General features: G+C 42.2%; 1 protein-coding gene across 2 annotated transcripts in view; it reads left to right on the plus strand.

Moving 5' to 3' along the window:
* The window catches only part of MYT1L (myelin transcription factor 1 like), a 246,238-nt gene that overhangs the window by 165,166 nt on the left and 60,416 nt on the right, over positions 1-20,656 (plus strand). For both annotated transcript variants that reach the window (XM_040430991.1, XM_040430992.1), the window contains one exon: positions 15,912-16,148. In XM_040430991.1, coding sequence (XP_040286925.1) covers positions 15,912-16,148 — 237 coding nt within the window. The remainder of the gene's footprint in view (positions 1-15,911; positions 16,149-20,656) is intronic.

Here is a 20,656-nt window from a genome sequence, read left to right on the forward strand (position 1 = left end):
CACCAGATCCTTCCCTGCTCTGATGCTCTCCCTTGCCCTGCGCTGTATCACGCAGCGCTGTTTGTTTAGATTCACACTGCTTCCGCCCAGCAGTGAGCCTGGTGATGTCTCCGGCACTAATGGGTCGGCTTTAGCGCTGCGCTAGCCTGTAAAACAGCTATTTCCAAAGGATAAAGAGATAATCCCACGGCGCAAAAAGACCAGCCTTTGTTGTCAAACAGGAACTTTTTTATTTTTATAGTAGGTGGTACAACGCCTTTCGGTGTAGAGAAACCCCCTTCTGTACCTGATGAAGTGCTGCATGACCATCCGACTTTTGGGCTTCACCACCTCTGACTAAATCCTACATTAGCGTTGTGCCTATCATTTGCACAACCTAACAAGGTGAGCCCCCATTGCGGAGTCATGAATTTATTACCTGCCTGACGTTTTTACCCTATGGTGCGCCTGTTCTATTTCTCTTAGAAAAACATTGCCTGTTACACTAAGGCTCCATTCACACATCCGCAATTCCGTTCTGCATTTTACGGAACGGAATTGCGGACCCATTCATTTCTATGGGGCCGCACGATGTGCGGCCCGGATCTGAAAATGTTGACCCGCACTTCCGGGTCCGCAATTCTGATCCCAAAAAAAATAGAACGTGTCCTATTCTTGTCCGCAATTGCGGACAAGAATAGGCATTTTCTACTAAGTGCCTGGCGATGTGCGGTCCTCAAAATGCGGAACACACACATTGCCGGTGTCCGTGTTTTGCAGATCCGTGGATCCGCAAAACACACACGGATGTGTGAATGGACCCTAACTGTAAAACAGCTATGGCAGTGCTAAAGTCCGACCTTCAGTGCTGGTGACTAGTGTTGAGCGAACTTCTGTTTTAAGTTCGGCGTCTAAAGTTCGGCTTCCGGTTAGCGGAGGATCCCGATATGGATTCCGAATTCCGTTGTGGTCCGTGGTAGCGGAATCAATAATTGGCCATCCATATCGGGATTCTCCGCTAACCGGAAGCCGAACTTTAGACGCCGAACTTAAAACAGAAGTTCGCTCAACACTACTGGTGACATCAACCCCTTTAACCAATATGAAAAGCATACAACCACTTTTTGGAAAAATACTTAAGAATCTTAAGAAGTAGCGACATATCACTAAAACCCTTGATGATCACCTGATTGGAGGGACGGATGCTTTTTTCATGCACAGCTACACTCCCATCTAGCTGCCGTGCAGGGAATTGCTCCATGCAAGTGAAGTTGGGTTGCGTTACATTTCTCTTCACATAGGGCATACTTGGGGCGCTGCGGTCACATTCATTCCTAGCGATATGCCATCACTTTCAATGGCGGTAAACTCTTTATACATAGAGAGGCTATGGTATCTGGCCTTTATTGGTATGGCTTCTTTTAACCTCATGGACTATTGCACTAATAGGACATGTACGGCTGTAGGGAAGTGATTAGTCTATAATCTGTCAATAGCATGCAGACTGCAGACTGTCCTAGTCTGCAGACAACTAATCAGCCTGCTGCAGGGAAATAGGATTAATGCAATTAGTGGCGGTCAGTCCCACTGGTGAAGAGATTGGCCCCAATTATAACTACCATTAAATCTACCAAAGGAAGGTTGTTTTAGGGTGCACTACAAATGTAAAAACTGGTTTTGAATATTTTACTTCAATGCCAAGATGTGATCACTTTTGCGGTTGCAGGTACAGAGCCTGAGGCTGCACTACTGAGAGAATTTGAGGAAAACCTGTCCTATTCTGAATGCTATCAGCCTCAGTATTGTCATTGCATTTACATGACTTTTTTTTATGTCTTCTTTTCATCCATTGATGGCAATGGAGAAATATGTAACAAAAATAAAAAAAGATGAAAAACATGTTTGGGGTAATGGATCAAAGTTCTACACCTGTTTCCTGGGGTAGAAAATTTGCACGGAATGTCTTTGTGTGCAGTTTTACACCCCTCCTCTTTGGGAAGTGGGTGCGGTAAAGCATGCCAATGAGTTTCACAAAAGATTCATCATTGCCAATTTTGTAAAAAATTGCAAACAGTGTCACAAAGTTGCTCCAGTGGGGACTGAGGGATGGCGTAAGCAAAGCAGAGTAGACACAAATGTACAGTTCAGAGATGCCCCATAATTACCAAACTCTGTGATGTGGGATAAATTCAAGCAAAAACTGACTTTAAAAATTACCCTAATAATAAATTACCCCCATTATGCCTGACTAGAGTTTTCTAAATCCAAATTTTTCAGCAAAATGGATACCCAATGGCTAACAATTAGATTGAAAACGCTCTTATGTGTGAGGAAGGAAAGAAAATGATTACACGCTGACACATTAGTGGGAGTCATAGCTGCTATCCAATCAGATGTTAGGCCTGGGCTACACTGCGACTTTTTGTATCGCGACCGATTGATTTCAGCTACTGAACTACAGCCGCAGTCCGTAAGATTGCATTCAACTGAATACATTCCTTTGGACTGCCGCTGTAGTTTAATAGTTAAAATCAATCAGTCGTGCTACAAAAGTCGCAGTGTAGACCTAGCTTTAGTCTATAGTCATGACAGGGTTAATGTTGTAGACCACTGATGTTACTTACTGCTTAGGAGTAAGGCCCCTTTCACACGGGCGAGTATTCCGCGCGGATGCGATGCGTGAGGTGAATGCATTGCACCCGCACTGAATACCGACCCATTCATTTCTATGGGGCTGTTCACATGAGCGGTGATTTTCACGCATCACTTGTGCGTTGCGTGAAAATCGCAGCAAGCTCTATATTCTGCGTTTTTCACGCAACGCAGGCCCCATAGAAGTGAATGGGGTTGCGTGAAAATCGCAAGCATCCGCAAGCAAGTGCGGATGCGGTGCGATTTTCACGCATGGTTGCTAGGTGACAGTCTATTCACTGTATTATTTTCCCTTATAACATGGTTATAAGGGAAAATAATAACATTCTGAATACAGAATGCTTAGTAGGTGATCAATTGAGGGTTAAAAAAAAATAAAAAAATTAACTCACCTTCTCCTCTTGTTCGCGTAGTTCCCGGTCTCTTCTTTACTTCTTAAAAGATGAACTACCAGCTAGGACCTGTGGTGACGTCAGATCACATGCTCCAATCACATGGTCCATCACCACGGTGATGTACCATGTGATTGGAGCATGTGATCTGACGTCACCAAAGGTCCTTTAGCCCACAGCTCATCATTAAAGAAGTATAGAAGAGACCGGGAACTACGCGAACAAGAGGAGAAGGTGAGTTAAATTTTTTTAAACCCTCAATTGATCACCTACTAAGCATTCTGTATTCAGAATGCTATTATTTTCCCTTATAACCATGTTATAAGGGAAAATAATACAATCTACACAACACCTAACCCAAGCCCGAACTTCTGTGAAGAAGTTCATGTTTGGGTACCAAACATGCGCGATTTTTCTCACGCGAGTGCAAAACGCATTACAATGTTTTGCACTTGCGCTGAAAAATCGCGGGTGTTCCCGGAACGCACCCGCACATTTTCCCGCAACGCCCGTGTGAAAGAGGCCTAAGGCTACTTTCACACTCGCGTTTTGTGCGGATCTGTCATGGACGCCTGCATCCATTCAGAACGGATCAGTTTGTATTATCTGTAACATAGCCAAGACGGATCCGTCTTGAACACCATTGAAAATCAAATGAGGACTGATCCGTTTTCTATTGTGCCAGATTGTGTCAGTGAAAACGGATCCGTCCCCATTGACTTACATTGTGTGCCAGGACGGATTTGGTTCAGTTTCATCAGACGGACACCAAAACGCTGCAAGCAGTGTCCGCCTCCAAAGTGGAATGGAGACTGAACGGAGGCAAACTGATGCATTGTGAGCGGATCCTTTTCCATTCAGAATGCATTAAGAATGCAAACTGATCAGTTTTGGACCGCTTGGGAGATCCCTGAACGGATCTCACAAACGGAAAGCCAAAGCGCCAGTGTGAAAGTAGCCTAACAGAGTTTCATTCTTGATAAAGGTAGCAATGAGGAGGAAAGATTATAAAGAATATAGAAAAGATATGTGACTATAAGTTCACATCACTATTTGGTTTTCCGTTCTCCTCATCTGTCAGGAATACTGAAGAAGAAAAAATGGAACCTGTGAGGAGGACTTTTTCTCCTGTCAAAAATAATGAAACTGACATAAACAGAGGCAAAATGAGCACAACAGATGCTCAAAATAAAGGATCTATTTTTTATATTTTTAAGTTTTTTTTCTGATGGTTTAGAAGAACACAAGACAGAACAGCAATGTGACCTCCCCCTTATTCATTTAACAGTATATGGTATAAAAGCTACAACCATAATGTTCTTCTACACACATTAAAGTTGCAGGAGCATGAGTGAGGGGCCGTACTCATGGTTCTGACACTCCCTAGGCTCCTGCAGTGATGTAGAAAGACCTACCTTTCTTCCATACTCTCGATCTGGGATTATCTTACCTGATGGAGGTTAAGATGCCTTGGATGTTGAAGTTTTGAGGTGGCAGGGTCCTGGTTTGTGACGACAACACTTAGAAGTGTAATAGTAATGCAGAAAGCAATGATGGGGCAGTTGTGCAGCAGAACGGTTCTTTACTGAAAACTTCAAAGGCAAACAGATCTAAGAATGCTTAGCATGCAAAGGACTGGTTGTTGGTACACACAATGCACTTTCCACAAATGCTTTCACGGCTGCACAGGTAGTTAATAGGCCAAAGCGTCTTTTTAAAGTAGTCTTCCTTACTCTGCAGTTGTACACATAAGACTAGATAAACTAGAGCTCATGAACAACCAATTGAGAAAAATACTTTATTGTTACATGATAGAAATATTGTATATGTTGCCATTAAAAAAGGGAGGAAGGGGACAGAGAAAAAACACCATCCCAGCGTAATACAGACCACTGAAATACAGGTAGAACACATATAATCAAAGATCCTTAAGTCAAATACATAGCATATTCATTAATTATAAGGTGAGCCCACAGCATTATTAAAAATGGGTAACATGGATAGGACTGAAATGGACCAACAAATGGCAAAGAAAGCCAATAGTACATAGGTCCTCACACAAAAAAACATTTAGTGGATGAAATATACACAAGCCTAATCTCCCCTAAACATAACCTAATACCATGACATGCGAGATAACAACCTGAATAGTATGCGAGAAGCCAGGTCAGACTCGCCTAAAACAATATATATATATAGAAGGTGACACCAGCTCCATCGGGTGGTGGCTGTGAATATGACCTACTAGTATCTTGTGCAAATACAAGCAATATACATGTTAAAGCAAGCACAATTTAAACCTTTCCTAGCACTTTGCTCCACCGTGGCATGCTGCACAGTTCATTGGTTACTGTCAAGTAGTTTGATGACATTTAGCGCATTGTCCCATCTGCAAGGTAATCATGGAGCGTATTGATATGGGTTCTAGTGTACCTGATGGGAATTAAATAGCATTCTTGCTTACTCTGGGGCTGCCATGGTAACATTCATTTGTTGATACTACCAAGACAACCTCAGAGCAAGCACAATATTTATATTACTGCAGCATTTTAGAGAAAAATAATATCTTACTTTTTCCGAGAACCCTTTGCACTGTTTCATCATGAGCTACTATTCTGTAGATTAGGGCAGCAGACAGGTGTGATGTGGTTACACTGGGACAGATTTACTATTAATAAACACCCTATAATGCAGTTATTAAGGGTTTTAGACATTATTTCAGTTTTTTTTTAATAAGAAGCCCTAGCTTAGCAGCAAATGGGCTTGCTAGCAGGAAAGGGATCACAGCTTAAAAGGTGTCACCACATCCAAAATTTGCTCCAAAATTGCAGCACAAAAATCTGGCCCAAAATAAGCCAACATATAAGGAGTATCAACTTTATCTAAACTGTGACAAATGCAACCAATTTATCATCCAACATCAGCCACTGTGATCAAGTTGGCACTTCTTTAGACTGCTTGGTCAAAGTTTACATTGTCTATCTAAAGAAAAAAGTTTGAGACAATGACTATAGAATATGTTCCGTTTTCATGTGATTGGATTTGAACATGGTTGGATTTATTACATGAACTTCATTTTGGGACTGAAGAGAAGAAAATGTGGAAAGATAAAGTAATGTCGGTATATGCTTCCTACTGAAATTGGAGATACATTTTGTCTCTACTTTTATTTGAATTGTACATTCTGCCCCACCATCTCATGAATACATCTACTTTCTATATGTATTTTATAGTTTGAAAGCTGAGCATAATATAAAGATGCAGCTGAGCTAAACTTGATGGTTAACTCGTTAAGTAAAGAATGGCAAGAAAAAGATAACTAACTTTTCAATGGATTTCAATGGCTTTTGTCACGAGATAACCAAGATAAAACTGTGCCATGTCTTATCTGAGTCAATTTTAGCTTGGCTACATCTGTACAGTAGTCATAGCTCTAAACAACATTTTTCTGCATATCAGATAATTTGCTCTTAAGTAATACTTATAACTGTTACGTTGGTGGCACGTGCCCATCACTGCTTCTCTGTGTCTATTAGAAACATTACTCATTGAACAAATACTCCCATTTTTGCCTTCACTACTACTCCCCTCCTCTCTTTGCTCTGTGTGCAGCTGCATGGCTGCTTCTAATTGCCAATCAGCATTTTCTATAACACTATGCTGCAGGTCTTATTTTCTTGCCTGAGCAATTAAGTTTCTAGTCTGCTTGTTGTTTGCCAAGGTGTTTGTTCTCTGTTGTCTGCCCCTATTCCAACCTGTGCCTGTCTACTGTTGTGTTCCTTAGCTGCCAGCCCTGACCTAGGACCTGTTTTGTCTTGTTCGTATGAACTCTGCCTGATCCTTTGCCTGATCCTTTGGTGGTCCACACTGTGTCTCTTACCACTGTGGGTCAGCTGTCAACCATACTGGGACTAATACAAGAGGTAGTGGCCTGGTGGTTCCCCTGCAGTGAAGTCCAGATCTCTGTAGATGGAGTAAATGGTGAATAGCAGGCGACTGCCAAGATAATGCCCTTAGTTTTAACCCAAAGTCAAACAGGTTGGTTGACAAAGTGGTTTCACACCCACTGCTGTAACAACTACTACAGGCTTTGTCATTGCACTACAGTAGGGATGGCCTTTGTAAGGATAAGAGCTATTTCTAAAGAGATTTAAACCATAATGAGCCTTGCATGAATAATGCAAGTTGTATAACCATGCATTGTATTGAGTCTCCTGCAGACCCATCACATACGTATCTTAGATACATTGACACTGTGGCTCCTCATTGACAATCAGATTAAGCCACTGCAAACCTGAAAGTGAATTTGTGATTTGTATAAACTTCACTATCCTTACCTCATGGTAACAGCCAAGCAGTTCCACATCATCTGTCATCAGAGGAAAGGAAAGATCATACAGATTTCAACCTGCTCAACCCTTTGTTCCCCTAGGTGATAAGACAATGGCAGAGATTTATGATAGTCACGTATATCCAACCCCCAACTGCCCTCATCAAATAAACTTGCATGATGGGTCAGAATGTGCCTGCTTATGTCAGACTCAGGAGAGTGAGCTTTTGGCCTACAGCTTTCTCAAGGCTATGGCTGTGTTTAGCCATGGAAGAAAAATCATTGATGACCACAGCTATCCAGTGCTAGGACCATGGCAGATAAACATCTTGGCCACCGTGAAAGTGGTATGTGGTTAAAAAAACTGTGTTTTGCTAAATGCATTCACCTGAATAAGGCTTCCAGTAGAGTCAGGCTAGCAGAATGTTTTTGGATCGCAATATGGTCATTCCTAATATATGTCCTCCTTTCATTCATATCATGGGGCATGCATTAACACCACCTCTTCCTATTTTGCCAATTAAAATTAGAGATAGTCCCTGCAAATTCCGGACAGTTGGCAACTATGAAATAAAGTTATGTCAATCAAATAGCTAGTTCATAAAAAAGAACGAACTCCACGGCACTTCCCCAAAAAATGTGTTTATTCACCAAATAGCAGAGACGTTTCAGTCCTCTCAATGGGACCTTTCTCACTGAGAGGACTGAAACGTTGCTGCTATTTGGTGAATAAACACACATTTCTTTGGGAAGTGCCGTGGAGTTCGTTCTTCTATTCGCTATTTGGCTGTGGATCGCCTATACAGCCTCTGGCACCCATTTTTACTTATTGTCTGCTCTGCTGCCTGCAAATTTAGTTTTTAGCCCGTGATAAAGATATGATGAAGACTGACAAATAGTTCACAAAAGTAACCCATAGACTTCCCTAAAGACATCTCTTGTAGGGCAGATTAAGGGCCTTTTTTCGGTTTGGGCTAATTATTAAGCACAAACATTCATACAAACACTTGTTACCCAAATTGGCTCATGTAAATTTGCTTCTGATCACCTTACAAATGTAGTAACGCTCATTTGTTGGGTGATCCTCTACTTCATATAGCATTACTGTACGGTGATAATTGATCGTAGTAACGATCATTCATCCCCATGCATCACCCATTAATGCTACATGTAAATACAGCTAATGAGCGGTTAATTATTGGTACTGAAAGTTCTTCATTACAGTCATTGCCCATTCTATCAGCTTTCCTTTATAATGCGGTGGCCAGAGACGTAGCTACAGGGGAAGTAGGGGCATTGGGGACCGAACTCAGAAGGGGCCTACCTAGAAAGAGGACTAAAAGATTTTATTGTCAGGGGCCAGGCCCCCTTAACAGTATTATACAATGACATCATATACAGCGGCACTGTAGGAAACGGACGGACTGGCTGCCGGGCCTCGTCTGAGAGTGTGATCTTGACTAGCCTCAGGAGTGGGGGTTGCACATGAGTTGGGAGTTGCGAAGAAGTTGCTGGGGGAGGAGGGCCGGTTCAAAAATTTGCTGTGGGGGCCAGTCATTTCTAGTTATGCCACTGGCAGCGGCGGTATGAAAAAGATCAGCAGTAAATCCGGTCTCCATATAGCCTCCATGTACACGTTAGAGACTTTATGGTGCCCGTATGGGATTGGCGTGTGAATTACCGCTAATTGCTGGGCGTCACCTGTACTTGATATTTCAAACGATAGCTAGTAGAGATAATCCAAATGCATATCCCATGGCCGGGCAGCACCCTGGGGCCCACATGACGTTTCTGTACCTTATCTCACTTACTATATTACTGCCATTCTACAGTACATTGCTGCCAATATCAATATAATGAAGAAAAGGAACCAAACAAAAACCCTTTCATCTCCAGAAAATCATTCATATGTGCTCAATAGCTAGCTATTACAATGACGCTTAGCATCAGTCAAAGTCTGAAGGAGAAAGTGCATTATTATTGGAACAGCCTTTTTAATTGTATGGTAGCATTACAGCAAAATCCAGTTATATTAGGGTGACACATTGAACAGTGGAAGATGACTTAATTGCCATTCAGGTTGATGAACTGCTGATTTTACATCACAAGAGACACATCAGGTATGATCATTGCTAGGTTATATGGTGTCATTATGCTTTGTGATCCACATGTATACCATATTATAGCATATTACAGGCGCTAGTGCTGTATTGTATCTCCTTCTCGGTCGGGGAATTTACGAGGGTTTTTCTTGGAGTAAACAGGTCATCAATATCTGTCCGACTCCCGACACCCCTGCCGATCAGCAGTTTGAAGAGACAGCAGCGCTACTCAAAGCTTACCAAACACAGCGCCGTACATTTTGTAGTGGCTGTGCTTGGTATTGCAGCTCAGGTCCATTCATGTGAGCTGCACATAGGCCATGTGACCAATAAACGTGATGTCACTGGCCTACGAAGATGTGGCAGCGCTCAACAGTGGGGGGATGGTAGGAGTCAGACCCCCACCAATGAGGATAGGTCATCAATATTCTCCCGGAAAACACCTTTAAACTTGTTAATCCTTAAAGAGGACCTTTCACCGATTATTACACTATGAACTAACTATACAGACATGTAGAGCGGCGCCCGGGGATCTCACTGCACTTACTATTATCCCTGGGCGACGCTCCGTTCTCCTGCTATGCCCTCCGGTATCTCCACTCACTAAGTTATAGTAGGCGGAGATTCCAGTCACTAAGTTATGGTAGGCGGAGTCTGCCCTTGTTCTGCTCTAGCGCTGGCCAATCGCAGCGCAGAGCTCACAGCCTGGGAGGTTATTTTCTCCCAGGCTGTGAGCTCTGCAATGCGATTGGCCAGCGCTACAGAAGAACAAGGGCAGACTCCGCCTACCATAACTTAGGGAGCGGAGATACCGGAGGACATAGCAGCAGAACGGAGCGGCGCCCGTGGATAATAGTAAGTGCAGTGAGATCCCCGGGTGCCGCTCTACATGTCTATATAGTTAGTTCATAGTGTAATAATCGGTGAAAGGTCCTCTTTAAAGTGTATATTCTCCCTTCCACACCATGTTATTTGTAGCTCTAAGATGATGTGGCGACTAACTTCTTCATATAGCTTAAACAGAGGCATAACTCTAAATCCCCTGTGTAGACATGGCGGGGGGAATTATCAAAGCCATATGCCACTTTTCTGGTGTACAAAAGGAACACATTTTTGCGCAATTGCAAATTTGAGCAAAAACTTTTGTTGGGGGTTTTTGCCATTCATTTGTTTATGCTGCTTTAAAAATGGGGTGAAGCTTAGTGGAAGGCGGTGAGATAGCCTCAGCTCATCTTATTCCATTGGACTTTTTACTACAACTGGTATCTGAAACCCCAATGATAGTAAATCTGCCCATAGAGTGAAAGGGGTATTCCGGGAGTTAAATATAGACAACATATTCTCAGGTCTACTACGGAAAGCCTGCAGGGCTCATTCGAACACCGAAGCCTCTTCAAACAGCTGATTGGTGGGAGTTGGATTCCCAGCAATCTGATTTTGATTACCTATCCTGAGGATAGGTCATCAATATGTAACTCCTGGAAAGACCCTTGAAGCCACCACTAGGGGAGATTGGAGCTTTCTGCATACTATCTAATTAATGAGACAGATTTATCACAGTGACTCCCGCTGTACAGTAAATTTGGTGTATAGATGGATTTTCCCTAACTTTATGCCACCTATTAGTTGGCCTACTTTGTGATAAAATTTTGTGTCACACTTGTGCAAAACAGTGCATCTTATGCAACATCCTTCCCTGCTAAGCCATGCCCCCTTCCTGCTAAATCACACCTTTCAGCGGGAAAGAAGCAGTAGATTATTCTTTTTTTTACTTGCTTTAAAATGTAATGTACCAAATTACACTAGTGAATGCATCAAATTTTGGCGCAACTCATCCCAGAATTCAGGCATAGCCACAATTGTAAACAGCGGGGTGAATATTTTTTTATTGAGCACTATGGGAGCTCCCCCTAGTGGTGGCTGCAGGCAGAATTAAACCATTGCACTCTTGTAAGGGAAAGGAGGGAATTTGGTGTCTTATAAAGATATCTTATAAAACTGATCAGCACAGTATTTTTTGGATCTATGAGAATAAAACATTATAAAATAGACTAGAGGCACCCATATAAAGTGGCACACATTTACCTGTGTCACTATGTATACCTGTTAGTTACAAATCAGTTTACTTTCTTTGGAAGGGAACAAGTAAGCCATAAAGAACTTAGAATGTATTTGTGATAACACAACCAAGCCAGACAGCCCCATTGACTCTGCAAATTATTATGCTTGTGTGACGTACACTATGCAGCTAGTAATTGGTTGAATCAGCTTGTTATGTCGGCAAGGCACGTGTTGTGGTGCTACTGTGGCACAAAAAGAACAGAGAATATTAGATTATTATCTGGCACAGGAGAACAAATCTGAATCTATGGCCAATGTAAACAGGTGTCTATGCAAGAGGAGCTCTCATACATATTCTGTGAGGATCATAATAAAAAGTTGCATAAAAGCCTACAGCAATCAGTCATTAAAATGTCCTTTCTTGAGACATCTTATCCCCCAACACAAGATTTTATTCTTCCATGTGTTTCCAGGCAGTGCTCTGAAAGTCAACCCATCACCATGATATTGTGGTAAACCTGCAGGCAGCATGTTATACAGCACGATGAGCTGAGCAGATGGATATACTCTTTTGTAGCTTCATGTAACCCCTTCTTGACAGCGATTTCTTTAATCTTTTTTTTTTTTTATCCCACAAGGGGACTTGAAAATCTGATCCCCTGATCGCTGGTGAAATACAGTGTATTACTGCTGTTAGCCTATTAGGCCCAGCCTCTGACAGCTCCTGAACCCGAGCCATCATCCCACTGTGTATATACAGTAGATGACAATGGCGCACTTGTATGCCCTATGTCAAGAAGGTGTTAATTATTGAATTCAATATATAAACAGTGTGCAGTATACTCCCTCTAGTGGTGGGTGAAGGAAGCTCTGTATCAGAATGACGGAGCTCCAGCTCCTATAAAGACATTATGAAATGGATCAGCACTAGATTTTCAACTTAAAACTGACAGTGCTGAATGGTGGGAAGTCCCTTTAAAATGTTGTCCAGTTTCAGGAAGAAACCAGATAAGCACTTAAAGGGGTATTCCCATCTCAGACAATGGGGCATATCGCATTCGCGGCTGCCCTCCATTCATTTCTATGGGGCCGCCGGAAATAGCCAAGCGCTGACTTGGTGGTGCCCGAACTCGGGGAAACTCTTGGTCCTCCAGCCACCGTTCTCCCGCTCTGTTCTAGATATAGGTGCGGTTCCCAGTGGTGGGACCCGCACCTATCAGACAATCTTAGCGATATGCCCCTATTGTCTCAGATGGAAATACCCCTTTAAGTACTTATCTCACAGATCCTGCCCTACCGCTCTGGTTCTCCCAGCCGGGGCTCTATTTACCTGGCTGCAACAGTGATATCATGTCAACAACACAAGACCGCTGCAGCCAATCACTGGTCTCGTTGGGTGCACTGCTGTATTGGTGTGTACTTGACATGACATCACCACTGCAGTCAAGTAAAAAGAGCCCAGCTAGGAAAACCCAAGCGCCAGTGCGTGATCTGTGAGGTAAGTACTGACCTGTGCTTTATATCAGGTGAAAGGTGAATCCCATGGGTTTTCCGGTTTCCTCCTTAAACTGGACAACCCCTTTAAGGTAAAATCAGAGAAAATTATATATACATACAGTACTAACCAAAAGTTTGGACACACCATCTCATTCAAAGAGTTTTCTTTATTTTCATGACTATGAAGGCATCAAAACTATGAATTAACACATGTGGAATTATATACATAACAAACAAGTGTAAAACAACTGAAAATATGTCATATTCTAGGTTCTTCAAAGTAGCCACCTTTTGCTTTGATTACTGCTTTGCACACTCTTGGCATTCTCTTGATGAGCTTCAAGAGGTAGTCCCCTGAAATGGTCTTCCAACAGTCTTGAAGGAGTTCCCAGAGATGCTTAGCACTAGCTCACCCCAAACCATCTCGATTGGGTTCAGGTCCGGTGACTGTGGAGGCCAGGTTATCTGGCACAGCACCCCATCACTCTCCTTCATGGTCAAATAGCCCTTACTTTCAAAGTTTTCCCAATTTTTCGGCTGACTGACTGACCTTCATTTCTTAAAGTAATGATGGCTACTCGTTTTTCTTTACTTAGCTGCTTTTTTCTTGCCATAATACGAATTCTAACAGTCTATTCAGTAGGACTATCAGCTGTGTATCCTCCTGACTTCTCCTCAACGCAACTGATGGTCCCAATCCCATTTATAAGGCAAGAAATCCCACTTATTAAACCTGACAGGGCACACCTGTGAAGTGAAAACCATTTCAGGGGACTACCTCTTGAAGCTCATCAAGAGAATGCCAAGAGTGTGCAAAGCAGTAATTAAAGCAAAAGGTGGCTACTTTGAAGAACCTAGAATATGACATATTTTCAGTTGTTTCACACTTGTTTGTTATGTATATAATTCCACATGTGTTAATTCATAGTTTTGATGCCTTCAGTGTGAATCTACAATTTTCATAGTCATGAAAATAAAGAAAACTCTTTGAATGAGAAGGTGTGTCCAAACTTTTGGTCTGTACTGTATATATATATATATATATATATATATATATATATACAGTGAGGAAAAGAAGTATTTGAACACCCTGCGATTTTGCAAGTTCTCCCAATTAGAAATCATGAAGGGGTCTGAAATTCACATTGTAGGTGCATTCCCACTCTGAGAGACAGAATAAAAAAGAAAATCACATTGTATGATTTTTAAAGAATTTATTTGTCTTGCACTGCTGAACATAAGTATTTGAACACCTGAGAAAATCAGTGTAAATATTTGGTACAGAAGCCTTTGTTTGCAATTACAGAGGTCAAACGCTTCCTGTAGTTCTTGACCAGGTTTGCACACACTGCAACAGGGATTTTAGCCCACTCCTCCACACAGATCTCCTCTAGATCTGTCAGGTTTCGGGGCTATTGCTGAGCAACACAGAGTTTCAGCTCCCTCCAAAGATGTTCTATTGGATTTAGGTCTGGAGACTGGCTAGGCCACTCCAGAACCTTGATATGCTTCTTACGGAGCCACTCCTTGGTTATCCTGGCTGTGTGCTTCGTTTCGTTGTCATGTTGGAAGATCCAGCCACGACCCATCTTTAATGCTCTGACTGAGGGAAGGAGGTTGTTGCTCAAAATCTCACAACACATGGCCCCATTCATCCTCTCCTTAATACAGTGCAGTCGTCCTGTCCCCATTGCAGAAAAGCACCCCTAAAGCATGATGTTACCACCCCCATTCTTCTTTTTCCTCCAAACACGACGAGTGAAGTTTAGACCAAAAAGTTCTACTTTGGTCTCATCTGACCACATGACTTTCTCCCATGCCTCCTCTGGATCATCCAGATGGTCATTGGCAAACTTCAGACGTGCAATGCATGATTTGAAACCATGACGGCGTAGTGTTCTGCCGACAGTGACCTTTGAAACTGTGGTCCCAGCTCTCTTCATGTCATTGACCAGCTCCTCCCTTGTAGTTCTGGGCTGATTCCTCACCTTTCTTATCATCAGTGATACCCCATGAGGTGAGATCTTGCATGGAGCCCCAGTCCGAGGGAGACTGACAGTCGTCTTTAGCCTCTTCCATTTTCTAACAATTGCTCCAACAGTCGATCTCTTTTCACCAAGCTGCTTGGCAATTGCCCCGTAGACCTTTCCAGCCTTGTGGAGGTCCACAATTCTGTCTCTGGTGTCTTTTGACAGCTTTTTGGTCTTGCCCATGTTAGTAGTTGGCGTCTGACTGACTGTGGGGTAGACAGGTGTCTTTAAAGAGCTCAGACAGGTGCTACTAAGTTAGATTAATGAGTGGAGTAGAGGTGGACTTTTTAAAGGCACAGTAACAGGTCTTTGAGAGCCAGAATTCTCAGGTGTTTAAATACTTATGTTTAGCAGTGCAAGACAAATAAATTCTTTAAAACTCATACAATGTGATTTCCTGAATTATTTTTTATTTATTCTGTCTCTCAGAGTGGGAATGCACGTACAATGTGAATTTCAGACCCCTCATGATCAGAAATTCATAATATAATATACCGTAATAGTGTGTTATTACATTTATTTTTTGATAATCTTACCATTGCATACTATGTTTTGCATGGCTAATGATTAGATGCAGATTTCAGGGGAGGAATAATAAGACATAATACAATAATTCTCCCTTGTAGTTCTTTTAAATTTGGAGAAGACAGAGCATTAAAGAGAATGTCATTTTTCTCTCAAATGTTTTATGCCAGCATGAAAGACCAAGCCTTACGTAAGCTGAGGCTGTTGTGAGTGGGCACATTATCACGACTCGATGCAGGGAATCTACATGATCTACAAGCACATGATCCAATAGAATTAAAAAAATAAAATAATAGAAGAAAACAGTGAAAAGCTAATTTCACAATATTCACATTCCTTTCAGAATCCTGACATTGATGTGGATGAAAATGGAACACTGGACCTTAGCATGAACAAACAGAGACACCGAGATGGTTGCTGCTCCATTCTAACTCCACTGGAACCAATGTCACCACAGCGGCAGGCAGTGATGAATAGCCAGTGTTTCCAAATGAATGAGAGTGACTGCTGGGACTTACCAGTAGACTACACTAAAATGAAACCCATGCGGATAGATGAAGATGATTCCACAGATATTCATGTAGGTTTCACCCATATCAAGGTCTCAAGTGCAAACTAATTCATATAGCCGTGTGCCAGTCTTTAATATCCAAGTGGAGCCATTCCATACATTCATAGAAGCAGCCTCTTTGTGACCTCCTCCAATATGTTTGAGAAGGCAGTACAGCATTTTAACCAGAATTCTTGAGACATAAGACATGGCCAAAATGGTTGCCATCAGTGTGACTGGATGAAGACTAAAGAACTGCAGGAAGACGTCACGTAATCTAGGTTGACATACGTTTTTCTAGATGCATTAAAAGGACACGTCTGGTTTAGTGACTACCGGTACTTGCATTTCCCATGAGATAACACTTGTGGATCATCATGTCCTCTATCTCTAAGCTTTGCCATTCCTCTGTGATGCCTCATAGAAATGTATGAATGAATGGTCAGCAGACTGCAATGAAGGTCCATCTGGGTGTTACCAGGTGAAGGGGTGTCCATGCACAATCTGACATTGGCAGCACTGATTGGATAGTGTCAGACTGTGCAGGGGCATACCCTCTACTTGTACCATCCAGAAGGACCTTCATTGCCGACTACTAGTAATTCATTTAGAAACAACTAGCAGGATTAAAAGAGGAATGGCACAACACAGAACCATAGGAAAATATCCTTCAGAAGTGTTATTATATGGGTAATGCAAGTAGTTACTAAAACAAACAAGTAGGAGTGACAGTCAGGTACGTACACAAATCTCACAGGGCCCTATAGCAAAATTTAGTATGGGCCCCGAATTTCCCAGTATGGGTGCATGAAACACTCCCAGCAATGTAGAAGGCAAAGCGCAACTCCCCGGATATCTGACAAATTTACTTTAGTTTCTTTATTTGAACAGAAGAAATATCTATTAAAAAATTATAATACAAAGAAGTCACCCTTGGCCTCACAGAGTTTACCTGATTTGTATGTCAAAAAAGTGGAACAGGAGCTTCAGAAACATGGCACTCATTCTGACCACCGTATTTCTCATTGTATTTACACCAGACAACTGGCATACATACGATGATAAATTCTCCCTAATACAGCTAACTCAGCTTCCCTTCACATAATACATTACAAAACTGTCTGCCTGCAGCCACCACTAGGGGGAGCTCAGTGCATAGCAATTTATACAATTACTGTAATACTCTCTTTGCATTGTGCTCCCCCTAGTGGCAGCTGCAAAAAAAAGCACTGCTTTCATGTCGGGAAGAGAGAAACTCCGGCACCGTAGCAGTCTTGTGGTCTTCCTCCACTGAAGGTAGTTCACTGGAGACAGGTGCTTTTTAATAAATAAGACTCACTGTCAGTCTTATCAACCCATGCACAAATAAGAATAAGAATGATCTTTTTATGGTACCGATTTAACAACTTAGTGGAAGGATCAAGAAGGAAGAGATGGATGGTCTGGAGGGAAGGGAGGAATTAAACGGGTCAAGGATAAGATCATGAGAACAGGAGGTCCCAAAATTCTCTATAAGAATGAAACAGTGGTTCACAGGGTCAGGAGGAAAAGCAGGAAGGAAGACATGTTGAATCCGAAATGCATGATTCTTCTTTCCCCCAACAGCTACCCTTGAGGGAGAGTCTGGATATCTCCATGCACATTAATTGGTCTGCTGATATTTTTGAGGAGTGTGGCAATGGCTTATTTCCCTCTACTCATTAAAAACACATGCACAGTAGCTTGTGGGAGCTCAGGAGAAATATCTGTTGGCCAATAGCTACCTAAAGTACATGGGTCCTGTCATTTGTTCTTGCCCCTGCCTCATCCTCTGCCTGTTAGGTCCAGAAGAACTAGGAATATGAATGTCACGTCCTCGTCCTCCCACCCTGTGCTCATTCACAGTATTCCCATTTTGTGAACCTTTGTACATTACCTTAGCCTGTTAGGCTATTGCCGTGGACTATGTTTAGCCAAAGATTTCACACCTATAGTGTACTCTGTTTGTACTTGATTTTATAAAAATAAAAAATAATTTTTAAAAAATGGAGCAAAAAAAGGTGTCACACCGAATGGTGCATTCCCTGAACCTAATGCATACAACATCAAATCTTTAACATCCATGGACTGTTCTTCAATACGTTATGCCTCATTCAATAAAAGTCTATCACATCTTATATACTGCATGTGTCATACATATATCATATACTGTATAGAAAGAGGCACTATTGGGGAATTCCGGGAAGAGGGTCAATTACTGAGGACTTCTATCAGTTAACTAGAGTGGTCAGCAGCTCTCTCTGGAGGACCTACAGTAACATGTCCATGTACTACATGGAGAACCATCAAATTCCATGTAATGCTTAATTTCTCCTGTTGTGGCGCTATATGGGTATTGAATACTTTCTATTACAGCTCATCACTGGAGGTTCATTATGATCATTTTATGTTTGGGGTAACCTTTTGAAAAAAGGTTATGAAAAGTGGAAACCTCCTTTAAAAATGCCATCTGTCACTACATACCAATATGTCAAATAGTTGCCAGCAATCCTTCTGCGTTTGTAAGCAGAGTCCTGTATGTTTCTGGTATCTCCAATCCTCCAAAAAAAGACTTTTTATTACCTCTTTGGTGCATTGAGGGCGGTGCCATAGCACCTTGTTGCACCCAGATGCTCGACTCCCTGTCTTCTATTCCCCCCCCCCCCCCCCACCGCTGCCCATCTGCCCCGCAATCTCCATCTCTTTACTGCGCATGTACAGAACACAATCCCACAAGTCTTCAGGTACTGCCTGTCCTGTCCATCAGAATGTCCTCTATAAAATTATTTTTTCAAAGGGTTGACAGAATATATGGAGAGGCCAGAGACATCATGGGACAGCTGTTGACTGAGGACATACAATAGTCGTATGTTGTGACAGATACCTTTTAAAGGGGTATTCCCATATCACACATTGATGTCATATCTCTAGAATATGCCATCAGTGTAAGATGGGTGCAGGTCCCACCTATGAAACCCGCTCCTTTCTCCAGAATGAGGCCCCCAAAGTGAAGGAGAGCAGTGACTGCTCCCCATTCACTGCTATGGGAGTTCTAAAAATAGCTGAGTCAGAGCGCTTAAGTATTTTTGGAAGTCCCATCTCGAGGAATGGAGAGCATGCTGCACATGCATGGCTAAATCTCCATTCACCTCTGTTGCACTGCTGGAAATAGCTGAGCCGGAGCACTCGATTTTGGAAGTCCCATAGCGGTGAATGGAGAGCACACCACACATCATTCACCGCTATGGCACTGCTGGAAATTGCTAAGCCAGCGCTAACCCATAGCTTTGATATAAGGCTAGTGGGGCATGTGCGGCCGAACTCTGTTCACTTAGGGGGTCCCAGTCTGGAAGGTGTAATGGGTCCCAGATGTGAGACCGGCACCTTTCTGACACTGATGGCATATCCTAAAGTTATGCAATCAATGTCTGAGAAGGGAATACCCCTTTAAAGGGAACCTGTCACCTGGATTTTGTGTATAGAGCTGAGGACATGGGCTGCTAGATGGCTGCTAGCACATCCGCAATACCCAGTCCCCATAGCTCTGTGTGCTTTTATTGTGTAAAAAAACGATTTGATACATATGCAAATTAACCTGAGATGAGTCCTGTCCCTGACTCATCTCACGTACAGGACTCATCTCAGGTTAATTTGCATATGTATCAAATCGTTCTTTTTACACAATAAAAGCACACAGAGCTATGGGGACTGGGTATTGCGGATGTGCTAGCGGCCATCTAGCAACCCATGTCCTCAGCTCTATACACAAAATCCCGTTGACAGGTTCCCTTTAATGACCCCAAATAACAACTAGATATACTTTGAAAAGAACATAACTTTTAATGTTCGTAGGAAATATCTACTGGATTGTATCTTGCGTATGTTTTAACAATGGTAATTCATCTGCAGAAATCTACATATTTGAACTTATTTTTGTCTTCAAGGCTCTGTGCTTACCTACAGCCAACACTATGGAGGAGGGATAGGATACACGACTAAGGAAGTGACTAATGTTTATGTAGGAGTGTTATATTTTCAGTTATATAGTACAGTGTGATCCTATGCTGAATATGTTCCTACAAGGAAACCATTCCCAATGTTTAACTTCTCAACACTAACTACTTGTGAAAACTTTAAAGGGAACTTGTCACGTTGAAGATGGTGTTTCAGCTGAAGGCAGTATTCTATAGAGCTGGAGGAGATGAGCATATTGATATATTGTCTTGTGGGAAAAGATTCAGTATAACTTGCATTTTATTCATTCAAATTCCTACTCATTTTGCGCTTTGAAGTCCAGGAGGCGGTTCTATTAGTGATTGACAGCTGTATACACAGTCATAGTGGGAAGGCTATCAATCACTGATAGGACCACCTCCTGGACTTAACAGCCCAGAATGAGCAGGAATTTAAAATTAATAAAATACTAATTTTACTGAATCTTTTCTCACAAAACTATATATCAATCTGCTCAGCTCCTTCTGCTCTGTAAATTGCTGTCTGCAGATTATTTTGCATTTTCA

This window comes from Bufo bufo, chromosome 4 (assembly GCF_905171765.1).
Source record: "Bufo bufo chromosome 4, aBufBuf1.1, whole genome shotgun sequence".
NCBI lineage: Eukaryota > Metazoa > Chordata > Amphibia > Anura > Bufonidae > Bufo > Bufo bufo.